Genomic DNA, 20,644 nt, shown 5'->3' with positions numbered 1-20,644 from the left:
TTCACACTATAATTCTCTCATAACAGAACCTCTACAATTCTGCTTTGTCTCTAAAAAGAAAAAAAAGCACAAATCTCTCTCCTGCCTCTAACCAGTCCCGGATTTAACAGATAATATCAAATATCTTAAATCATACTGTGCTTTTCATTCCCATCCTTTTTAGAGATCATGTGTCAGCTTTAGATTCTCAGGATCATTCAATGTCAATCCGTACAGGGAGAGCATGCAAACTCCACACAAATGCACAGAACCAGGAGTTTTCCAGCTCTGACTGGTGAATATCTTTGAATTCCTCAATTTGATGTCTTCAAACAACAACAACAAAATGAGAACAACTTCAGAAAGTTGTGTTAAAATGTCTTTTTCAAGAAGCCCTCAACCAAATCCGTCAATAAACTGAGTGGATGTGAACAGAGCATAACAAAGGTTATCAATGCAAAAGTATCTAAAGTGTGCGGTGGAAACAAGGTGTTCATTGTCGTGGTGAACACCAGGAGACCTCTTCACACATTTCTCCCAATGTCTCACCTCGAAACCTTCGATTTGTGTGGATGAGTGTGACAAATCAAAGATTCATGTGACAAACGTGTTCGCCTCTCCTCGTCGGACCCGTCGTCACACAACAGCAGGCACATGACAGTAAGAGCGAGTGAGTAAAGCCCGCACTCGCCAAGCGGCAGAGCACAAACCTTTCAGAGCTCACAGAGGAGATTCCAAAATAAACTTGAGCCGCTCTCTTTGCCACGGCCATACTTGAGTTTCCTGGGTGACGTGAGCCCGTTGTTCACGCTGTCGCATCTGCGGCCAGTTGGAGATTTACTCCCGCTGTGTGTATTTGTGGGAATCCCCCAAGATCAACCACGGAGCACCTTGGCTTCAGTTGACAATGCATCTGACCACCGAGCAGAGGACCGAGCTGGAACTCAGGGAGCAGGGGACAGTCAATCCTGCCTTTGGGGTGAGTCGCAGTTTCTTTTCACTCTTTTCCGAGTTGCGGCGTCGATAAAGTGTCAAGCAAACACACTTTAACAAGCAAACACACTTTAACAAGCAAACACAGCCCAACGAAGAGAAGTATCAGGAGTAAACTGTATAAGCCACTGTGGAATGTGAAATGACCACAGGCTGCATGTGTTTCACAACAAACGGGAAATTTCAGCCGAACCGATTTGGCGACTTCAAAGTGTAGAAAGATTCGTCGTTGAAACAAAAGGAATCTGTCTGAGGACAGGTTAGATTTTGAAGTGTTGCGTTTGTTGTTGGAAAAAAGCATCAGGCAGCACTGGGTGTACAAGTGTACTCAGCTGGGGTTATTGTTTGTCCCGTTTTTGTCCCCACGCCAAGGAAATGAAACACTGTGGAGCACAAAACAAGCCCCTCCACAGATGGACGAACAAAATGTATCAAGAAAAAGGATGATATCAATCCTGACATTTGTATACACTGTACAAGGTCAACAACAACAACCTCCAATCAAGATTAGCTTGAAAGATGTTGAATAATTTTCAAGTGCAGATCATGACTGTATTTTTTTAACACTTTGAAATTGGAATCCAAGTGACTTTTTTTAATATCACGTGGACAGTATTCAGGATAGTTGCTAAATTGTAATGTTTAATAGAAATGACTTCTTGTTTGATTCAAATGATTCTCACCTTTTTTTTCCAGTTTGCTTGTGGTATGTTGTCTTTTCCTTAAGTATTTAATTTAATCTTTATAATTTTTTATATTTTCAAGTCCTTGTAATTTCTTTTCGTTTAGTTATATTGATTTAATTGGCTTAATCTTTATACCGATCTTTGTTACTTAACTTTAAATTTGTTAAATGTAACTCAATAAGTATCCGAAATGTAAAATGAATAGGGATTCAGGATAATACTGTCACAACATCAGTACCTGCCGACAAACAATACCTAAAAGATATTAAAACCTCTACATGAAACACTGATCCTTTACAATATTTTCTATTTTTTCATCAATATAGGGAAATTAAAGATCGAAGCTACATTGACCAAATGAGAGCTATGACAGATAAATAGGGTAAAGTGCATCAGACGTCTCACGATAAATCTGATTCCAACCGTAATAAAAATGGAAGCAAATGAGGACACGTCTTCAACTGTGACACGTGTCTTCATGGAATTTCTGATTCAATCACTTTTCTCTCAAGGATTCTCGATGACAAGCTGTACAGTGAGATTAAACAAGTGAATATTTAGCTTCTCTCTGGCCTGTTTTTCAACGTTGCTAATGGAGGAAAGAAATTATGGGATACCTGATATATAACTGCATAACCAGCGCTCCTTCAGTCGACACAAGAGAGCTTCTGTTTTCTTTTCTTTTCTTTTTTTTTTTTTAGTAAAGAGCCAGGTTTGGCCGGTCCCTTTAGGGTTTCTGATGACAGGATAACCTGAGGAAAATATCCCAAATTCTTCTTAAAACGTAGCATTTTCATGGGACCTTCACTCTGAACATCCAGTTCCTTCCTGCCATTGCTTTTAAAATTGATGTCCACCAGTTTTATCCCCGTTCTGTATTTAGGTTTGGAAGGCCCCGTTTATACGACAATGTTTTAAGTGAAAATGCGTATATATAACTCACTTATTGAATGAGAATTCTTCTATGTCAACTTCACCGGTTGCTTCCTTTTAAAGAAGAGAACATATTAATTTGGAATCTCGGATCCACTTAAACCGGTACAATAACTTCACCTGGATTGTGACAAGAAATTAAAAATTCAAAACACGAATCCTATACTTAAAAGTGAAATTTAGTTTCATGAAAATGTAAACGATAATAAACTACAACATAAACAATCTTAAGTAAAAACCAATCACATGGTCCTGATTCCACGTCAAATAGTGGTTTAAAAGTCCTTAAAACAAGCAACACACACAATACTGTTATTCGATAATATATATATATATATATATTTATTTATTTATATATAAATGCCAAAGTTGCAATACAACTCACATACTACTTGTATATTTGTGCATGCGTGTTAATCTGACCGTGTGGAAATCATTAAGCATGAAGTCAGTCAGCTGCTGATCTTCAAGCATCTCAAAGACACAGCTCAGTCGCTCTTTCAAACAGGTCTCAAGCTTCACTAACTTTAATATTTACTGTCTCAAATCCTGTTAAAAAGTTAGATAAACTGAGTGTTTCTCCTGAGTATGATGCTTTCTCTCAAAAATGGAAGAATAATAGATGTCCGACCCTTTGGAGCAGTTTTTTTTTTTTTCACCTGAAACAACATTCCTTTATTCAGTCAAAACAGAGCTGAGAGGCCTGAATAAACACGTGTGTCGAAACCCTTCCTTTGGATTATCACCCAGCTGTCACGTGTGAAAAAAATACTTAAAGAACTTACATCTGAGTAATGGAAACTGTAAAACTGAAAATAAATAATCAACTAGTCTGTGACCCACATAATCCTCATAGGAAATGTTGGGGTTTATTTGTATAGCACATTTAAAACAACAACCAAGGTTCACCAAAGTGAAATATTATTATTATTATTATTATTATTAATAAGAAAGTCGGCTCACACATGTAACACGCCAAGACACACAAAAAAGTCTCACATATACCGAAAACTCAAGAGGTAGTACATCATTTAGAAATACAGTATATATTGTATTTTTGCCAATTTTGGACCAAATAGATTTTTCTGGAGAGAACTAGTCCGAGGGGGTGATTCCAAATGACCTGAAAAATAATTATATTATAATTATACATTATTGTTGCTAACTATAGTAGATCTCTCATGTTTGAGTCTGTTCAGGAGATGTTCCATTTTAAAAAGCAGCTCTGCAGGTGTTTTTTTTTTGTTTTTTTTTCCTTTATGCCAAAGTTACACATTTCCTAATAGTAATCAGTTCCTAGCATGTTACTGCTAAAAGCAGTGGCAGGAAGTCTCAGTGTCTTTTTGTCACTCATTATTCCAAACAGTGGTGGTCAAGCTGAGGGGTGGAGCCTTCATTTAGTACAAAACAGTTGATATTGATCACCTAAAAACCATGATTTGGGTGAATAATGCAGTTCATCCTCATCATTTTAACGGCACTGCATCGCAGTGGGTGTATTCTCTGCTTGCTACATAAAAGGCTGTCATCAAAACTTGGTGAAGAGCAGACGTGGTAGAAGTGAATGTGACACACGGAACAGTTTGTCGTCTTCAGTTAGTCGCGGTAACTCTTCTATTGCTTGGTAAATAGGCCCTTATATCAGCAGCAAGTGCTCCTGGCTCTCAAGGTATCAGATGGTATTCTCTCTTTATTAATTCCAGGGAGAAATTCTTCAAACATACACACCACATTGAAAAGTAAATGATGACTGGAGCGCAGTAAGAATTAATTACTAGGCTAAAGATAAGACAAGGCAAGACAAGATAAGGCTATATTATTCCCTCGTGGGTAAATTTGGTCATAACAGTGTCAATTGAATAGTGGCACCTGAACAGAGGGGCACCTGAACAGAGGGACACCTGAACAGAGGGGCACCTGACACCTGAACAGAGGGACACCTGACACCTGAACAGAGGGACACCTGAACAGAGGGGCACCTGACACCTGAACAGAGGGACACCTGACACCTGAACAGAGGGACACCTGACACCTGAACAGAGGGACACCTGAACAGAGGGACACCTGACACCTGAACAGAGGGGCACCTGAACAGAGGGACACCTGACACCTGAACAGAGGGGCACCTGAACAGAGGGGCACCTGAACAGAGGGACACCTGACACCTGAACAGAGGGGCACCTGAACAGAGGGACACCTGACACCTGAACAGAGGGGCACCTGAGCAGATGGGCACCTGAACAGAGGGGCACCTGAGCAGAGGGGCACCTGAGCAGAGGGGCACCTGAACAGAGGGGCACCTGAGCAGAGGGACACCTGAACAGAGGGGCACCTGAACAGAGGGGCACCTGAACAGAGGGAGACCTGAACAGAGGGAGACCTGAACAGAGGGACACCTGAACAGAGGGAGACCTGAACAGAGGGACACCTGAACAGAGGGACACCTGAACAGAGGGAGACCTGAACAGAGGGGCACCTGAACAGAGGGACACCTGACACCTGAACAGAGGGGCACCTGAACAGAGGGGCACCTGAGCAGAGGGACACCTGAACAGAGGGGCACCTGAACAGAGGGAGACCTGAACAGAGGGACACCTGAACAGAGGGGCACCTGAACAGAGGGACACCTGAACAGAGGGGCACCTGAACAGAGGGACACCTGACACCTGAACAGAGGGGCACCTGAACAGAGGGACACCTGAACAGAGGGGCACCTGAACAGAGGGACACCTGACACCTGAACAGAGGGGCACCTGAACAGAGGGGCACCTGACACCTGAACAGAGGGACACCTGAACAGAGGGGCACCTGAACAGAGGGGCACCTGAACAGAGGGACACCTGAACAGAGGGACACCTGAACAGAAATGACATTTTTGCATTTTCACCATATAACATTGTCGTGGACACGGGCCTAAGTTAAGTCCTTTTTGATTTGTTTTTCTTAATCCAGAGATGGCAAAAAACAAGAAATTGAACCTCGTTATAGTAGTAGAGTGCGAGAGTGGTTGAATACCAAAACTTTCAATTCCCCTTTCAAAAAAACCAAGGCTTAAATGTAATTTCTTGTGTACTAATGTCCAGTCAAATTATTAAGTTCATCTGAAGTTAGGCAACGTTGTATCAGTGCTATTAATACACAACCGCAATGTGGTTCTAGTTCTGTAAGGAATGAAAATAGTTTCACTAACGATGAGAGATTCGGTTCAGCTAGAAATAAGTCATGTGGCTGATAAATACTTGCAGGTAAGCCCCAATGTTGTTGGTTTTGCCTGCTTCTGCAATGAGAAGTTCATTGTCCCAGTACAGTGAAGGTCTTTCTGTGTCGGTTGCTCATTCAAACAATCCTGAGCCAAAGGTTCAGTAATCATTGTTGGGATTATTCAGCCTCTTCTCACTGCAGATAACATTGAACATAGCTCAGCTTGTTCTAGTTGAATGTTTATCTTGCTGTGCCGTGTATGGAATTCTCTTGACATGCCACACACCACGATGAAAACCACAGTTAAACCATTCAACTCTGGCTCTTTGCATGAGATGCACCTATAGCTATTAATAGAAATTCAGTTTCATAACACACAAAAAAGGAATTTAAATCCTGTGATGTGGTTGTACCTGCTCTGAAAATCTATTTAATTCTCAGAAGGAACACATCAAACACGACACAGTGTGAAGCCACAGTAACTCCAAATGAAATGAACCACACTAAGGTCAAAATGGCTTTGATTGTGTTTTTACAGCAGATGGAGCCTAATCTCAGTAATTGGACATTCCAGGAAGGTTATGAGAGAAATACTGCTTTTACTATCACGGTAGGGCAACAAGGGAGTCGGGGTCAAATGCTAAGGTTCAATGACCTTGTTGAGAGGAGGCACACTGCACTCCCTGGCTCATGAACTATGTCTCTTCTTGCATTTGGTGACGGTTGTGGATGAGCTTCGGTGATTCATTTTCTCAGGAACCTGTTGAAATCACAAGCTAAACATAAGATTAACATCAGACTTTACCGATCAATTCGTTCAGCATTTCCACCTGCTTCATCGGTGAACGTACTCACCACTCTCTGGCACACAGGGACTTTTCAATACATGAAGATATTCATATATCTACAATCCTAGTTAGGCTTTCGGGAAGTGGAGTTTATCCGAGCGAAGGCAAATCCGACGACTGAAAGTTCACTTTAGATTAGGGCTGTCAAACACTTTTTACTTCAGGGGCCACATTCAGCTCAATTTCATCCAGACTGCAGGTTCAGACTGGTAAAATGATAACCTTTAAATTTAAACTTGAAAGTTTTTTTTGTTGTTATTGGGGCTTCCGAATATATGTGATAAAAATGTCTACATCTTCACAAAACCAAACAATTACTACTGAAAATGACTACAGTCTCAACATGAAGCCAATTTGAATGAAACCCTCTGGTGTCAAATACAGTGAAATGTAAGAAAAAGAAAAATCAATCCTCCTCCCGTAGCTGTTTGCAATATGCATGTTTTTACACCCTAACGGCGCCGTGGCGGCATCACCGATATCGCAGATCAGCTCTCAGTGTTGCTACTCTTTTGATTAAAAAAAAATGTCAATTTGATTTAAAAAATGAGGTCAACATTTTGCCACAAAACCAAACGCTGAATACTGAAAATGACTAATATCAACATAAATTGAATTTTAATGAAACCTTCTGGGGTAAAATATACCAGAAACTTGGTCCATACAATCATTTCACCTTACAAATACACATTTCTGATTGAAGTATTGTGTTTTGTTCATTATAGTTTAAATTGATTATCAGTTTAATTTTTCCCAGGTCGGGAGCGAGCTGTATTTTCCAGGTGTGGATTAAATGTCAAACATGCACCAACAACAATTCTTTAAACCACCGCAGTCATCTTTGACCCGGGTAATAAAGATAAGCAGGGAGTGATTTGTGAGGCAGAAGGAAGAGAAACCTCCTGGGTGGTGAGTTGATGGGGGTGCATGGGAGTAAGATAAAAGACTAATAAATATAAGAAAACCTCTGAATCACTCATCTTCACAACGAGCAAGTTCATGCAATTCCTGAGTCATCGATGATATTATATAATATTTATCAAAAGTGAACAGTGCATATTAGAATTTCTCATTTCAATTAAAAGAGAAAATAAATGAATATCATTGTGAAATTCAAATTTGATTAAATCCTGAAGATTTAAATAAATGTTTTAATACGAGAATGCTTCCACCTCTGCTTTTAGGAGATTTAAAAATCATTTTCTTGGTATGTCAAAACGGGAGACAGGTTGTAAATGATGTTCTGCCAAAACATTAAGAGGAGGAGAAAGACAGTTCAGCAGTAACTTAAGCACCAGGGACGTTTGGACCGGCAGAGGAAGCAGCAGTGGATCAGGAGGAAGTCACTGAAAGTTACTGCAGCCCTAGAATGTATTTAAAACAAGTGAATAAAAGAAGAAGTCTTGCACTGGGACAGTGAAGCAGTCGTTCCCACTCATCCGCCCGGCCCGTCACACTTGTGATGTAGAAGACACCGCTCTCAGCACATGATGCTGAGCGCTCGGTAATCACGCTGGGGAGCTTCAGTGACGATTAGCCACACTTAATCTGTTTCCGCCCAGCAGTTTGAGGTAGTGACACTCTCGTGTTTTACATTCATTTCATCTGTCTGTCTCCCACTTGTTGAACAAATCCGCCAAGAAAAACATCTCAAAGCTTTAAAAAAGAATCTTGATTTTCATGTGAACTTATTTAAAACTCAAGTCAGTGTTGTTTGACATATTCTGTAGCACTTTTCTTTAGTTTCCTTTTGATTTTCTTGAAGTTGACATCCATTCATCTATTCATCCATCCATCCATCCATCCATCCATCCATCCATCAAATATTTAACACATATTTGTCCTTTTATTTTATGTTTTAGTTTCCAGAGGCCGGTGAGATCTGAGCACATCTTGTCCGTCACTATGTTTTTCCTCCCAGTAGAATTTAATAGCCTGACAGACTCACAAACATGCTTTAATATTCCCCCAGTCTCTCCAGCAGGCCGGGGGCTTTCCATCACAATGACGTTTCTCGAAACGTGTCATAAAATTTTCCGACTAAATCCTTACCAGTTCTTTGAACTGCTCCGTTTCCATTGATATGACCACATACTTTATCTAATATATTGATCCTTCCTTCGGTTTCCCATTTTGTCTTGATATATTAAGTCAAATCCTATAGATACACTTTTCTATATACTTGAGATTTGAATGAAGATAGTGGTAATATCTTAGGCTCCATTCACATGACAAGGTTTAAAGTGAAAATAAACCAGTAAATGCAATCAAATACTAATTTTCAGGTATTTGCACAACATTAAGTTGAGCTCCTCTGGTCATGGGTCAGCTTTTTATCTGTGAGACTAATTCAGCCACCTGAATACCATACATGTGAAAAGAGGATTATTTTAAAGGTAAAATGGACGTTAAAGATGTCATGGGTGCTCCTGCTTTGGTGAGATTATTTTTGGGAGATTTGGGACACTTTCTACATATTCAGCTCTGTGTGCAGGGAAGTGACCACTAGATGGCAGCAGACAGTCAGTAATGACCAGTCCTCCTCCGCTACCTGCTCAGGCCTTTAAACCAGAGGTTGAATCAAAGACAGAGAGACCAAGCGGTGCAGAGAGAGGCCCTCAGCCTTGGCCTCTGGTCATAGAGTTTTAGTGCAGAATAAATGTACTTTAGTCTGCTTGCTCGGCACTGGCGTGAAATACGTGAGGCATCCGGAGAGAATGTTGGTGAAGGACTCCAGGCCCTGTTAATTATTAGTGACGCAATACAGTGAGGGGCTGAGGGAGACAGAGATTGATGGTTTGAATTTGAAACTTGTGGATTTAAAAGGAGGGCTCCTGTCACTTTGCAGCTAAATAACAGCCATCACTCAACAAAGTGACACAAGAGTTTCTCACCCTTTAATTAAGAGGAAAGTGCAAACAGAAGATGTGCTAAACCGATAAAGACAATTTTCACCCTCTGTCTGGACTGACTTTTAAAGCCTTCGGTGATTTCATGTGGCTGCATTGATCAGGCTCTTCAAACATCTTTGCCAGTGCAGTCTATCAACCTAATAAGTTCAATGAACTAAATCTGTCTGTTTGAATAAAGGAAGCATTAAAAGGGTAAAATAGAGCATTTTACAATCTTCCGAGAGTTCTTAATGGGATTGTAATATAGTGCAGACTGGAGTATCTACAACTAATGCGTGACAATCTCTCTTTCATGTTATGACCCCTGTATGGCATTACTTTATTAGAGAGCTTAAAGTAAGTGTGTATGTTCTTATTAGGCCTTGTTTTGCATGACAACGTTTCAAGTGAAAACACATTGTGTTTTCTAACAAGCGTATCAAGACTTTGCAATGTGGATCACTTGTCCAGTGCAGTGGAAGGCTTCACAACAAGTCCACAGGCACCACTGTTCATGTTTACGGTTTGTGAGGCTGAGATGACTGATGCCTATTTTAGTTTTTAAGTTCGTCGCTTCACCTTCCACAGTTCCCTTTGAACTGAAGTATCTTTTGCTACAAGTTTCTTTTGATCTTGCAAAACTTTGCAAACCATCTAATTATACAGAAAATTATAACAACGGGATCTTTATCGTCTTGTGATGATTCATTGCAGTTTCCAACATCAACATTGGGCAGCATGGCGTTGTAGTGATTAGGCAAAAGGTGCTTATATGAAGGGTTTTATGTTTTCCCTTTGCCTGTTTTCTTTAACCACAGGGGTTTAACTCCAAAGACCAAAAACTATTAAGTCACCGTCAATCACTTGTACGTTATTGTTCGTCTCTGAAGCAAATTGAAACGAATGGTTTCATTATGCAAAACTATTTGTCAATGCGTATAGAGAGGTCTGTATTAATCCGTCTGTCCAAAGTCAGAGTTTTCGGTGTTTAAAAGAATTTGTCGATGTGAACCTGAATCTGCAAAAGTCGTCTTGTAATTTGTCTGTCTGTTAAGCAGGTATTTAAATGTGTAAAAAAAAAAATCTGCTCATCTGTATTAGAATTTGTACATGTAATACGATTTGTCAATATGTAAAAAAGATGTCAATTGTAATTAAAAAACTTGTGAGATTCAAATCCTGAAAATATAGACAACTCAGCAATTACAAGTTAGTTTTTTTGGGTTGTTTTTTTTTTTACATGTGACTTCTGCTACAGTTCTGCCTTGATTGATTTCGAAGTTGTAAAGCCGAGGCTCCTTATGCATTGACAAATAGTTTTGCTACAATAATGGCCCCATAGAAATGAACGTCCACACCTCGTCCTCAAACGGTTGCTGTCCTCTCACTTATCCTCTCCTCTCCTGCACATGCTCATCAGAGGTTTTTTGGTGTGTGTAAACTTGAACCACTGATCTGTACAAATACACTGACCTAACCCAAAGGTGTTTCAGTGTATTATTAAACTTCTTTGATATGAAAAAAACATAACGCAACCATCAGTAAAGTAACCAGTGCCCTAAATACATTGTTGTTAATATTGTTAGGCTATCTAATGAGATGGGCCCCGTTCAACGCAGTGAAAATGCATCTTTTTGCGTTTTCGTTTCAGAAAAGTGACGCGTTGACACAGCGACATTCTGAAAATGATGTCAGTTGAGACGGCAGCGGCAGAAACACTGAAAATAATGCAGTTAGCATGTCTGGCAACTAGTTGGCTATTTTCTTAATAAAACCACATGCGAGATGACGAGAGAGAACAATACGTTATCAACAATAACAATGGACAAGATGTAACATCCGCGTGTACAGGCGACAACTGGGATGCTATTATGGGTGATCGATGCTATCTGCCAATATATACTAGAAAACTAGAATATGGTCTGGGAGTCTGGAGGCCGCCATATCTGTCTCTCCCACATGAGCAGAAGAACTCTTGACCACGGTGGGGGTGCACATGCTCAGGCATTTGAAACAGCTGTGGAGGAAGAACTAGCTTTTCTGTCAATACATATTTGAACTATGCTCGCACAACAGTGCTTAAGTACCCAGACATAAATCAACTTTGTGGGAAAGCCTTGCCGTTGTGACTTCCTTTATGTTTTCCTGCTTGGGGACTGATGAGTATTTGCTTGCTTGTCAACTTACTGAGGTGTTGTACCGCTTTTTAGTTCTCTAGCACGGTAGTTCCCTTTCAACTGAAATACCGTCGTCTCCCTACAGCAGGGCTGTCAAACACATTTTAGTTCAGGAATTACAAACACCAATTTCATCTCGACTGTACTGGAGCAGTAAAATAGTGCCATAATCAGTTTTAAATGTAAACATTGAACTTTTTCTTTGTTGTGGCGCAGAGTATACGCAATAAACATTTTCACACTTTTGCAACCAACTACTGCAGAAAATGACTCCAATCTCAAAATGATACCAATTTCAATGAAAGTAACAAAATACAGCAAAATTTCCCTAAAACGTCTGTTGCATTGTTTTTACAGACACCCTGTCAGCATGGCTTTGAGGCAAATTGATAGCAACAAAGCTTTCATGCCAATATCTCAGCTAGAGTCTCAGCGTTGTGTTGTGCTCACTGCAGTTAAGGAATTTGTAATAAAAAAAACAACGGAAAATTACAAAAAAAAACAATTTGCTTGCTGGTTTTGGCGGGGGGATTGGAAACCTCCTGTGGACCACCCCCACTTTGGAGGTTTGTGCGTTCATGAACTGTTTCATATTTTATTCCTTTAAGACTTGTTAAATATATTGAATTCTTGTCACACAATCATCAACCAAGAGTGTTGCAGTTCTTACAAAGAGGCTGGTGTAATGATTGATTCTGCAAAGAGAAATGTCAGTATAACACATTGGTTTTTGGCCCACAGTTTTTATGTTTGACACCCCAGCTCTTCAGTGTTGGATCTCTTGTAAAGTGGCTGGACACCGAATGTACCATTGAAAACATGCCGTCAGGGGTGTTGTACTGACGGCATGTCAGTGAGGCCACCAGCAGTTTATCTTCCATGAAGTATTTTGTATTTCTAACAACACATGCTGAAGACGTTCAACCAGATAAAGCGGCGATACGTCAGAAATATAGCAGCTCTGGCAAAGATAAACCGTCATTTATTTAGGGCTGCCGATTCATCAAAAGTACGATGTCGAACAATTTATTCCCAATTCATTTCTTGAACACAACCCAGCCAAGAATGCCGAAAGCTCATTGTGAATTATTTTAGATATACAATATGCATCAGTACGGTAATTGTTTAAATGTTAGTCGTCTTCACATCAATGCTTCTTGGACGAAGCTTTGGTTACAATCACAGTAATCCTTGTGTGAGGTGTCAATAGGGCTTGCTTTACAAGCTGCGATAAGGCGTCATACAAAACAAAAATATCTCCTCTGATGGCTAAAAAGGTCCCATCAGTCCACATTCAATGCTTTTACATTGAGAACAACCTGGGCATTGGTCCAATAAATGCATCTATCACACTTAATCTCCACAGCAGCTCTGAAGTTCGTGCCATTTAAAGAGCGACATAGATGATTGACAGGGTGATAAATAACTTACCTTCACTGGCAGGTTAACGGTGGGAGTGAGTGAGGCCATTGGCCCTGCTGCTCACTGGACCCTACCCTTGCTTGCGTAGTTAAGTTTAACCATGGCCCAGGTGAGTTAAATGCTGAGAAGCCCTTAACATCATTAATCCATCACAGTTCAAGTTTATCTCTTCAGCACCAAATACAACACAGTCATTTCGAGGCACTTTTACAGAGAATAATTCAACAAATCCACATGAGTTTGGTGCTGGTTGTGATGGTTGGTGTTTGGGGATCGAAGGAGTTGAGGATAGGACACAGAGAAACAGACAAACACACATAAGTCCTCTCTCTACAGCCTGGAGGCTCAGAACACCAACATCAAATTCTACTGTCAGAGATTCTGCAGGAATGTGGGTTGTATTGACTAGTAATAGTGAAACTATGAGGTGATCATTGATGTGTGTTTTGCTTATTTCTTGGTCATAACTTTCTGAGTACTACTGTATATACTGTTTTTACTTAATATTTAATCCAACTGCATGGACAACACAATTTACCAACACATTCTATCCAGTGACAAACAAGTTTCTGTATAAATGGCAAATAGTCATGATTTAATCCCTTGGGAAATCTAATAAAATTGTATCATACATTATGATATGGATGAATTCTACAATGTCTGAAAGGACACGTCTTCCTATTTCAGTTCAAACTAGAACGGGCACTCGGTAGAGCGCACACCATCACCAACGCCACATTTGTCACCATTAAAACCAATGGATTCCAAAGTTATTTGATCCACCACTCCACTCCTTCCATCGTTGGTCGGGGTCATTTGAGTTGCTTCATGTTATCACTGTTTGACACAGATGTGCACACATTGTACAATCTCCGTGTGACTCTCCCTGATGTTTGACCCCCAACCACTAACCAGCGTCACGCCAATGTATCATGTGGCATATCAGATAATATGGAATTGAAGACTGGACATTTTGGCGTCGGTTTGACGTCAATCGGATTAAAACTGACCGCAATATGATCAAAATACATTTTTGACCTTTGCGTGACTTTTGACCCAATCTCTTTAATCAAAGAGTGTTCAAAGACAAAGTGTTCAAAGACAAAGACAAATCATCTCTGTAAATTTCATGCAACTCAGGTCAATAGTTTTTGCAAAAAGTTGGTTACATATGTACATACATACAAACTAATAACTAAAAAAAACACAGACAAAAATAACAAAAAAAACCTAAAAAACAACCTTCAGCCTAACTTTCATTAGCGAAAGTAATAAACCAAAAAACACAATGACTTGTGACGTTTTGGTGGCAGGTTCTGTCAGGGCTAACATAAAAAAAGACCCATTCTTTTGATGAATTTGCAGTTAACCCAGCCTGCATGTGTTTTCGACTGAGAGAAGCCGATCAGGGTTCCCACCGAGGACTCATGCAGGGAGAACATGCACAATCCACAGGCAGGGTTTAAACCCTCGCTGTGTTGCAACGGCACCAGCTATTTCACGCACCTTATAAATGTCAAACTCTAACTTGACGTACACATTTCTTACTATAGGGTTTAGAGTCAAAGAATTACTTTTGCCTTAGTCACGCTCTCTTTTATTACAGTTTCATCCAGACCATGTCGAGAATTGGGAGAAAGCTGGGCCACATTAGACATGGAGGTTTAAACATTGTCCCATTTTCCTTTGTACACTGCAGTCTGCAGTCAACCTATAAAAATGATGGTTTGATGTCTTTTCTTAGTTGCCCTACTTTTGACGAGGAACTGGTATTTTTTCTGTTCAGTTGATTTTTTTTTTTCTCTTTTAATTGTTTTTCTCCCAACAAGTTAACTGCCAAATTTTCTACACTTTGTCATCCTGATGACTTGTCATTTGTCCTCACCTCTCCCACCTTGAAGGCGGTCCCATGATCACCTCGGTTGCATTTGAAATGCCGGTGTCACTTTCTGACACACTGGCACTTCAAACAGACTCATCCTCCAGGGGGCTGGTGCAAACCCTTTTGGAAACTGATCTATCCCATGTGGACTGTGTTAAGTGGGAAATGACCTGTTTGCATCACACAATGTAGGTTATGCATTCATTATACTCAATTATACATACTACTGGTAACGGAGGTCCTGTGGATGGTAATGTTGCTAAAGTTCTTAATATCTGAATGTGTTGTTGTGGTCATTTCACCACACACACGCACGCAGGCATGCACACACACACACACACGCATGCACACACACTCGTCAACATGTTTGTACAAGCACACAGGAACCAGACCTGTCCCATGTGGCCAGTGTTAAGAGGTAGTCGACCTCTTTGTATTTGAAGGTTGCCCTTGGGGTCACACGTTGGATGTCTCCTCAAAGGTGGCTTGATATAAATTTGGTTCCCATCCTGCATTATTAGGTACCGCTTGAATCCTCAAAGAATTCCCATAAAAATAATTACCGCAGCGCAGGGAAGTCACTCTCCCATAACAGACACAGATTTTGACGCAGTCACATTCTCTAATCACTGGGGCCGAAATAAACTACAAAAATGTGTTTTGCTTTCACCAGATGGGTGCTTTTGAACCACCTGGAGACATCACAGTTAGAGATCTCCTAAGTTTATTATGGGCTCTGCTGTGTGACATGGATTTTATTAAAAACAGCGAGAAGCACAGTAAGTTTGACAGCACAATTTTGCTTTCTACTCAATTGACAGTAACAATCACTAAGAGAAGGAGAGTAGGTAAGAATAACAATGTCATCTTTTCATCCGTGTACGCCACCGGGGCTTTCAGTAAAACAAGAATGAAGAAGATGTTCATGTACAGAGAGAACGCTTCGTCTGGAGGTGCAAAATGGGGCTGTTGTTAGTTGGTCTATCTGTGGCTGCACAAACGTGACAAAGAACACCTGTCAACCTTTTTCACTGTCTAACACAAGACCACGGATTTGAAGGCCGAGATGGTCCACATCGTGTTGTGCAGCAGCCTGGAGTGTTTTGAGGATGGTGCAGTCGTTTAATCAATGTTTCAGAAACGCTTTGAAGATGATGTCGTTGACACATAATGGCAGAAACAGTTACAAGGATATATATTACCATGCGAGGCTACGTGTTGGTGCTGTTGTTTGTTTTTTAATGAAACCACATGAAAATGCATTGCCTCTATGGCGAGTACACGGACATTTATATGGAGAGACGACCAAGTTGGATTGTTATTACAATCTCAGAAGATGCCCTTTTTGCCCATCTACACAGACCCTGAGCCGGACCGTTACTGAAAAGATCAACCTTGGGAGTTGTTTAAATTCACCTGCTGACAGTAAGAATAAATGGCTCCTACTCTCTCCTTTTAAGAATCTGCCACGAGATCAACAAATAGCTTTGCAAGCGGTACATAGAACCACTCTGCAATGTAAAATAGAAAGGCGGTCAGACACTCCTTACAATCATATGTGATCCATCTCTATCATAAAAGTTGCCTTTTCAAAGTTAATGATGTTCTTATTGAGATTATCAAGCATATCCAACCTCAAGCAAGATTATATTGAGAGCTGTAGCTGAATCTCTAATGCACGATTCTGTCTTCAAGATTGATGCAACTTGGTGTTCAATGTCAAAAATAATTGGGCGCATTGACAACAGGAGATGGGAATTGAACCTCCATCCTCAGCAAAGATGGACAATCTGCTCAACCACCTGACTACAACCTAAATTGCCCAAAGATTTTTGTCAAAGCTTTCAGACTTGTAGGATATGTTGTTGATTTACCAAAAACGATTAAATGGACAAGGAATAGTAAAATGCCTTTTTTGGTCTTAGTTCTTTCTCACAGAAGACTGACACACCTGTTGAAGGTATATGCCTTCTATTAATATACATCCACGTCATGCCAGAAGGAAGAGACGCTTCATGTGCTGGGAACATGACAACAACTGGGCTTGAGTTAAAGAGAGGGGTCAGACGGGTCATTCCCTTTGATAAACGTTTACTTTTCATGTCACTGGTAGATGCTGCTCAAGGACTCGGAAACAGTCGATTGTCTTAAGTGTCTCAATGTTGGTAGTGTGTTATTTATGAGCCACAATTCGACTATCTCCTTACATGTAACTGCCGCAGTAAATGACATCCAGATCCTTATGCAATAGAAAAAACCACAGTGCATTGCAGTGCACAACAGTATTGTTTTGACTGCATTGCCAAGCTTTTGGAGGATAGATTGGACTCGAAAAATGGCAACCAGTTGTCTCAATGGTGCAAAAAGGGTCATCACCTCAATTTCCCCGAGTATTCCGTACCTGCCGTCGCTCTTCTGTTCCAGCAAGAACATTCTGCCAGTATCAGAGAAATGCTTCATGAACCAAACGGCATCACGCTTCCAGCTGCTTTTCATCACTTCTCAGTCTGCAAGGAACCATGACAAAAGAATTGGATAGTCTTTACAATGAGACATTCCTCAAAGAACTCAGATAGGAGTGTATCCATAAATATAATGTTTCTGTGATATCAGAAACATCATATAACAGAGTCATAATAGAAAATAAAAGAGGACATTACTTGTTGTTCACAGGGTGAATTTCACTGTTATCATGACAACTAATATCCCAGTAACTTTTCCAAAACCCTCAACTTAATGTATGTCATCAGATCTCATCTTTGTGTTGAAACCTTATGCAGACAAGTCTACTGGGTGTAGAAAGGCCTCTCTGCATTACTCTCCCATGTCTATACATAACATTGACTGCAGCCTACTGAGACATCCGTGAAATATAGCTGGGCCAAGTTACCTGTTATTGACACGACGGATAGGAAGCCCAGCCTTTTCTCAGCATACCTCACATATTTTGGGAGGAACAAAGCAGGAGTAAAAGAAAAGAATAAGACATCACGTGTTTAATAAGTATTTAACTCACATGAGTGTACTGTACCTCAGATGGTTGTTAGAACTTTATATGTTGACCACTATTGAACACAAAAATGTGTTTCATATAAGATTCTTGGACGCAAACAAACTTGTTTACTTGATTTTTGGTGTGGTATACATCACATATCCCCCATACATTTAATTCTTGCGTTGCTTGGTTTGCAGGTGATTTTACTTTATTAACTTTAAGTAGAAGAATAATCTGTTGGATGAAACAATACCACTTTTTTTTTAAAGGTTAGATTATTAACCTTTGGCTACTTGCTTATACTGATATGAGTTGTTATTAAATGTCATTAAGCCTATACTCCATATGTGAATGAATGCTTTTCTGACACCTCCTGCCTCAAACCCAAAATGTCAGAAGGATCATACAGATATCAATATCGGTGCATCCCTGCCAGTAAAACACACACTGCCTCTCTGCCAAGACGCATTAAAATCAATTCACCAAACTTACCTTAAGCCAATCAATGTAAATGTTTCAGTCCTTTAAGATCACTGAAACCAAATTGTTATTTTAATATTTGCAATGTTTCTCTTGCATGTCTCTGACATTCCTGTCTGCAACTAATCCTGTGGCAAGCATTGCATGATTAGAATTAATGCAAATAATAATGGTTTCTTTTCATGCCTGCTCAAAACATAGTGAACTTAATTCTCTTGGATTACTGCCCATCGCTCTCTGAACACATACACGCAGGCACGCACGCATGGGCGCACACACACGTACACACACGTACACACACTCTCATACCCAACAAACCACGTCATAAATCAAATTAAGCAATATTGTCTTTGATCACTCCGTAACCACTTGCGACTGCTCTCGGTACAACAGGTGAGCGAACAGGAGCTGCGCTCAGTGCTTACGTGGTCTGCAGACATACTATTCTCCTTTATTGTGACACGGCTTTGGCTTCAAATCCAATAAGCACTTTCAATACTGAAATCAAAGGCAGTGTGCTTTCTGAAAGACTGAGCTGAATGCATCCTTTTTATTGCAATTATTGTTCTGTATTTATGTCTCAATTGTGAAAAATAAACATCCACATCAGTGGATGTAGAAGAAACTGCTGGTTAAGAGTCTTTGGCGCGCTTGAGTTTATAATTTATCTGGTCCTCTAAAGTCATTTAGAAGTGGGAATTAATATCCATATAGTCTGGAAATAATTAAAGAAGAATTTCTTTAAAAGCATAATGGCTCACAGACAACACAGTAGGATTAATGTGTTATTTGTTTTTCTTTGCTCTTCTTCCCAAGGGCAAGGATGGTGATGAACAGCCACAGCTGACAGTCAACATCGGGGAGCCACACATGGAGGAGTGTCTGGAGGAGGCAGGGGACAAAGGTGTTGATCTGGTGTACTCCCTTAATGACAGGCCACCCTGGTACCTCTGCATTCTGCTCGGCTTTCAGGTAAATTAAACCCAGGACTCTTTCGCGTCATGACTGAGTAAGGCTGTTATTCACTCTGGACTGGATTCAATTGTTATTTTTCGTCTTTGAATGTTGAATCTGTGTTGAATAGAGGTGAAAGACATACACCCACAGCGATACAAGGCCAAATGATTCATTAAGGTCTGGCATGTACATCTAATATTTGAGGTTTTGACTCATTATGAGGTGGCTCGATGCTAAATTCGCCATCACTTTTGCTACTGGTTTGGTAAGTATGCTTAATAATTTATTCAATGAAGGTGGACAATAATTGTTAGACATATCCTATACAGTGGTCCCTCATTTATCGCGGGGTTACGTTCTAAAAATAACCCACAATAAGCGAAATTCACGAAGTAGTTAACTTTTTTTTAATGTATTATATATGTTTTAAGGCTGCAAAACCCCTCACCACACACTTTATACACTTTTTGCATACAGGAATGAACATTTTCTCACATTTCTCTCTTGTTTAAACTTCCAAAGTTGAAATCTTTGTAGATTTTAAAACATAAACATACCTCAGGTGCCTTTTTAAGGGGAAAATGTTTTGTCGACATTGTGGGGTTTGTCAGGAACAAAACTTGCGAACATACAGCACTTCTGTCACACTGCTGTCGATCAGACATTGATGGATTATACATTATATGTATGTGCAAGTCGAATGCATTCGCTTACACGAAACACTGAACGGAGATTGATTGACAAGGGTCTACAGTCCCTTAGCCAATCAGGACACAGAATACAATGTGCAGGTTCTCCCTTAGCCAATCAGCATGCAGAACATTGTTCGTATGCCAAAAAGCATGCAAAATTGCACATAAAAAAAAAAATCAATGAAACAGCGAGGCCATGAAAGGTGAACCACATTATAGTGAGGGACCACTGTACAAATACTAAAAAATGGGAAAAAAATTGATTGCCACTTCAAGCAAAAGCACAATTCACAAATTCACCTTTTTAACCATTTTTACTCCTTAAATCACAGGTGTCTTAGGCTACTTCCACACCAACCTCCCCGAGGTTCTCATTGTGACGTCCAAACGTCAGTATGAACGTGGCTCAACACAAGGCTTCAGGGCACGTAGTACACATGCCGCGCTCTTCCTGCTGCAAGCGTCTGCAGCTTCTGCTTTTAGTCCCTGATTGTTGTGGTTATTAGAT

At 40.2% G+C, this 20,644-nt stretch overlaps 1 protein-coding gene across 1 annotated transcript in view; it reads left to right on the top strand.

Annotated features, from left to right (window-relative positions):
* Window positions 1-886: 886 nt before the first annotated feature.
* The window catches only part of LOC308136977 (solute carrier family 23 member 2), a gene marked incomplete at both ends in the record, with an annotated part of 85,311 nt that continues 65,553 nt past the window's right edge, over window positions 887-20,644 (top strand). The window contains 2 exons of the mRNA XM_080505533.1: window positions 887-958; window positions 19,304-19,459. Coding sequence (XP_080361659.1) covers window positions 887-958; window positions 19,304-19,459 — 228 coding nt within the window. The remainder of the gene's footprint in view (window positions 959-19,303; window positions 19,460-20,644) is intronic.

This window comes from Blennius ocellaris, assembly GCF_963422515.1.
Source record: "Blennius ocellaris genome assembly, chromosome: 11".
NCBI classification, from domain to species: Eukaryota; Metazoa; Chordata; class Actinopteri; order Blenniiformes; family Blenniidae; genus Blennius; species Blennius ocellaris.
This window is presented reverse-complemented; position numbering and strand designations above follow the sequence as displayed.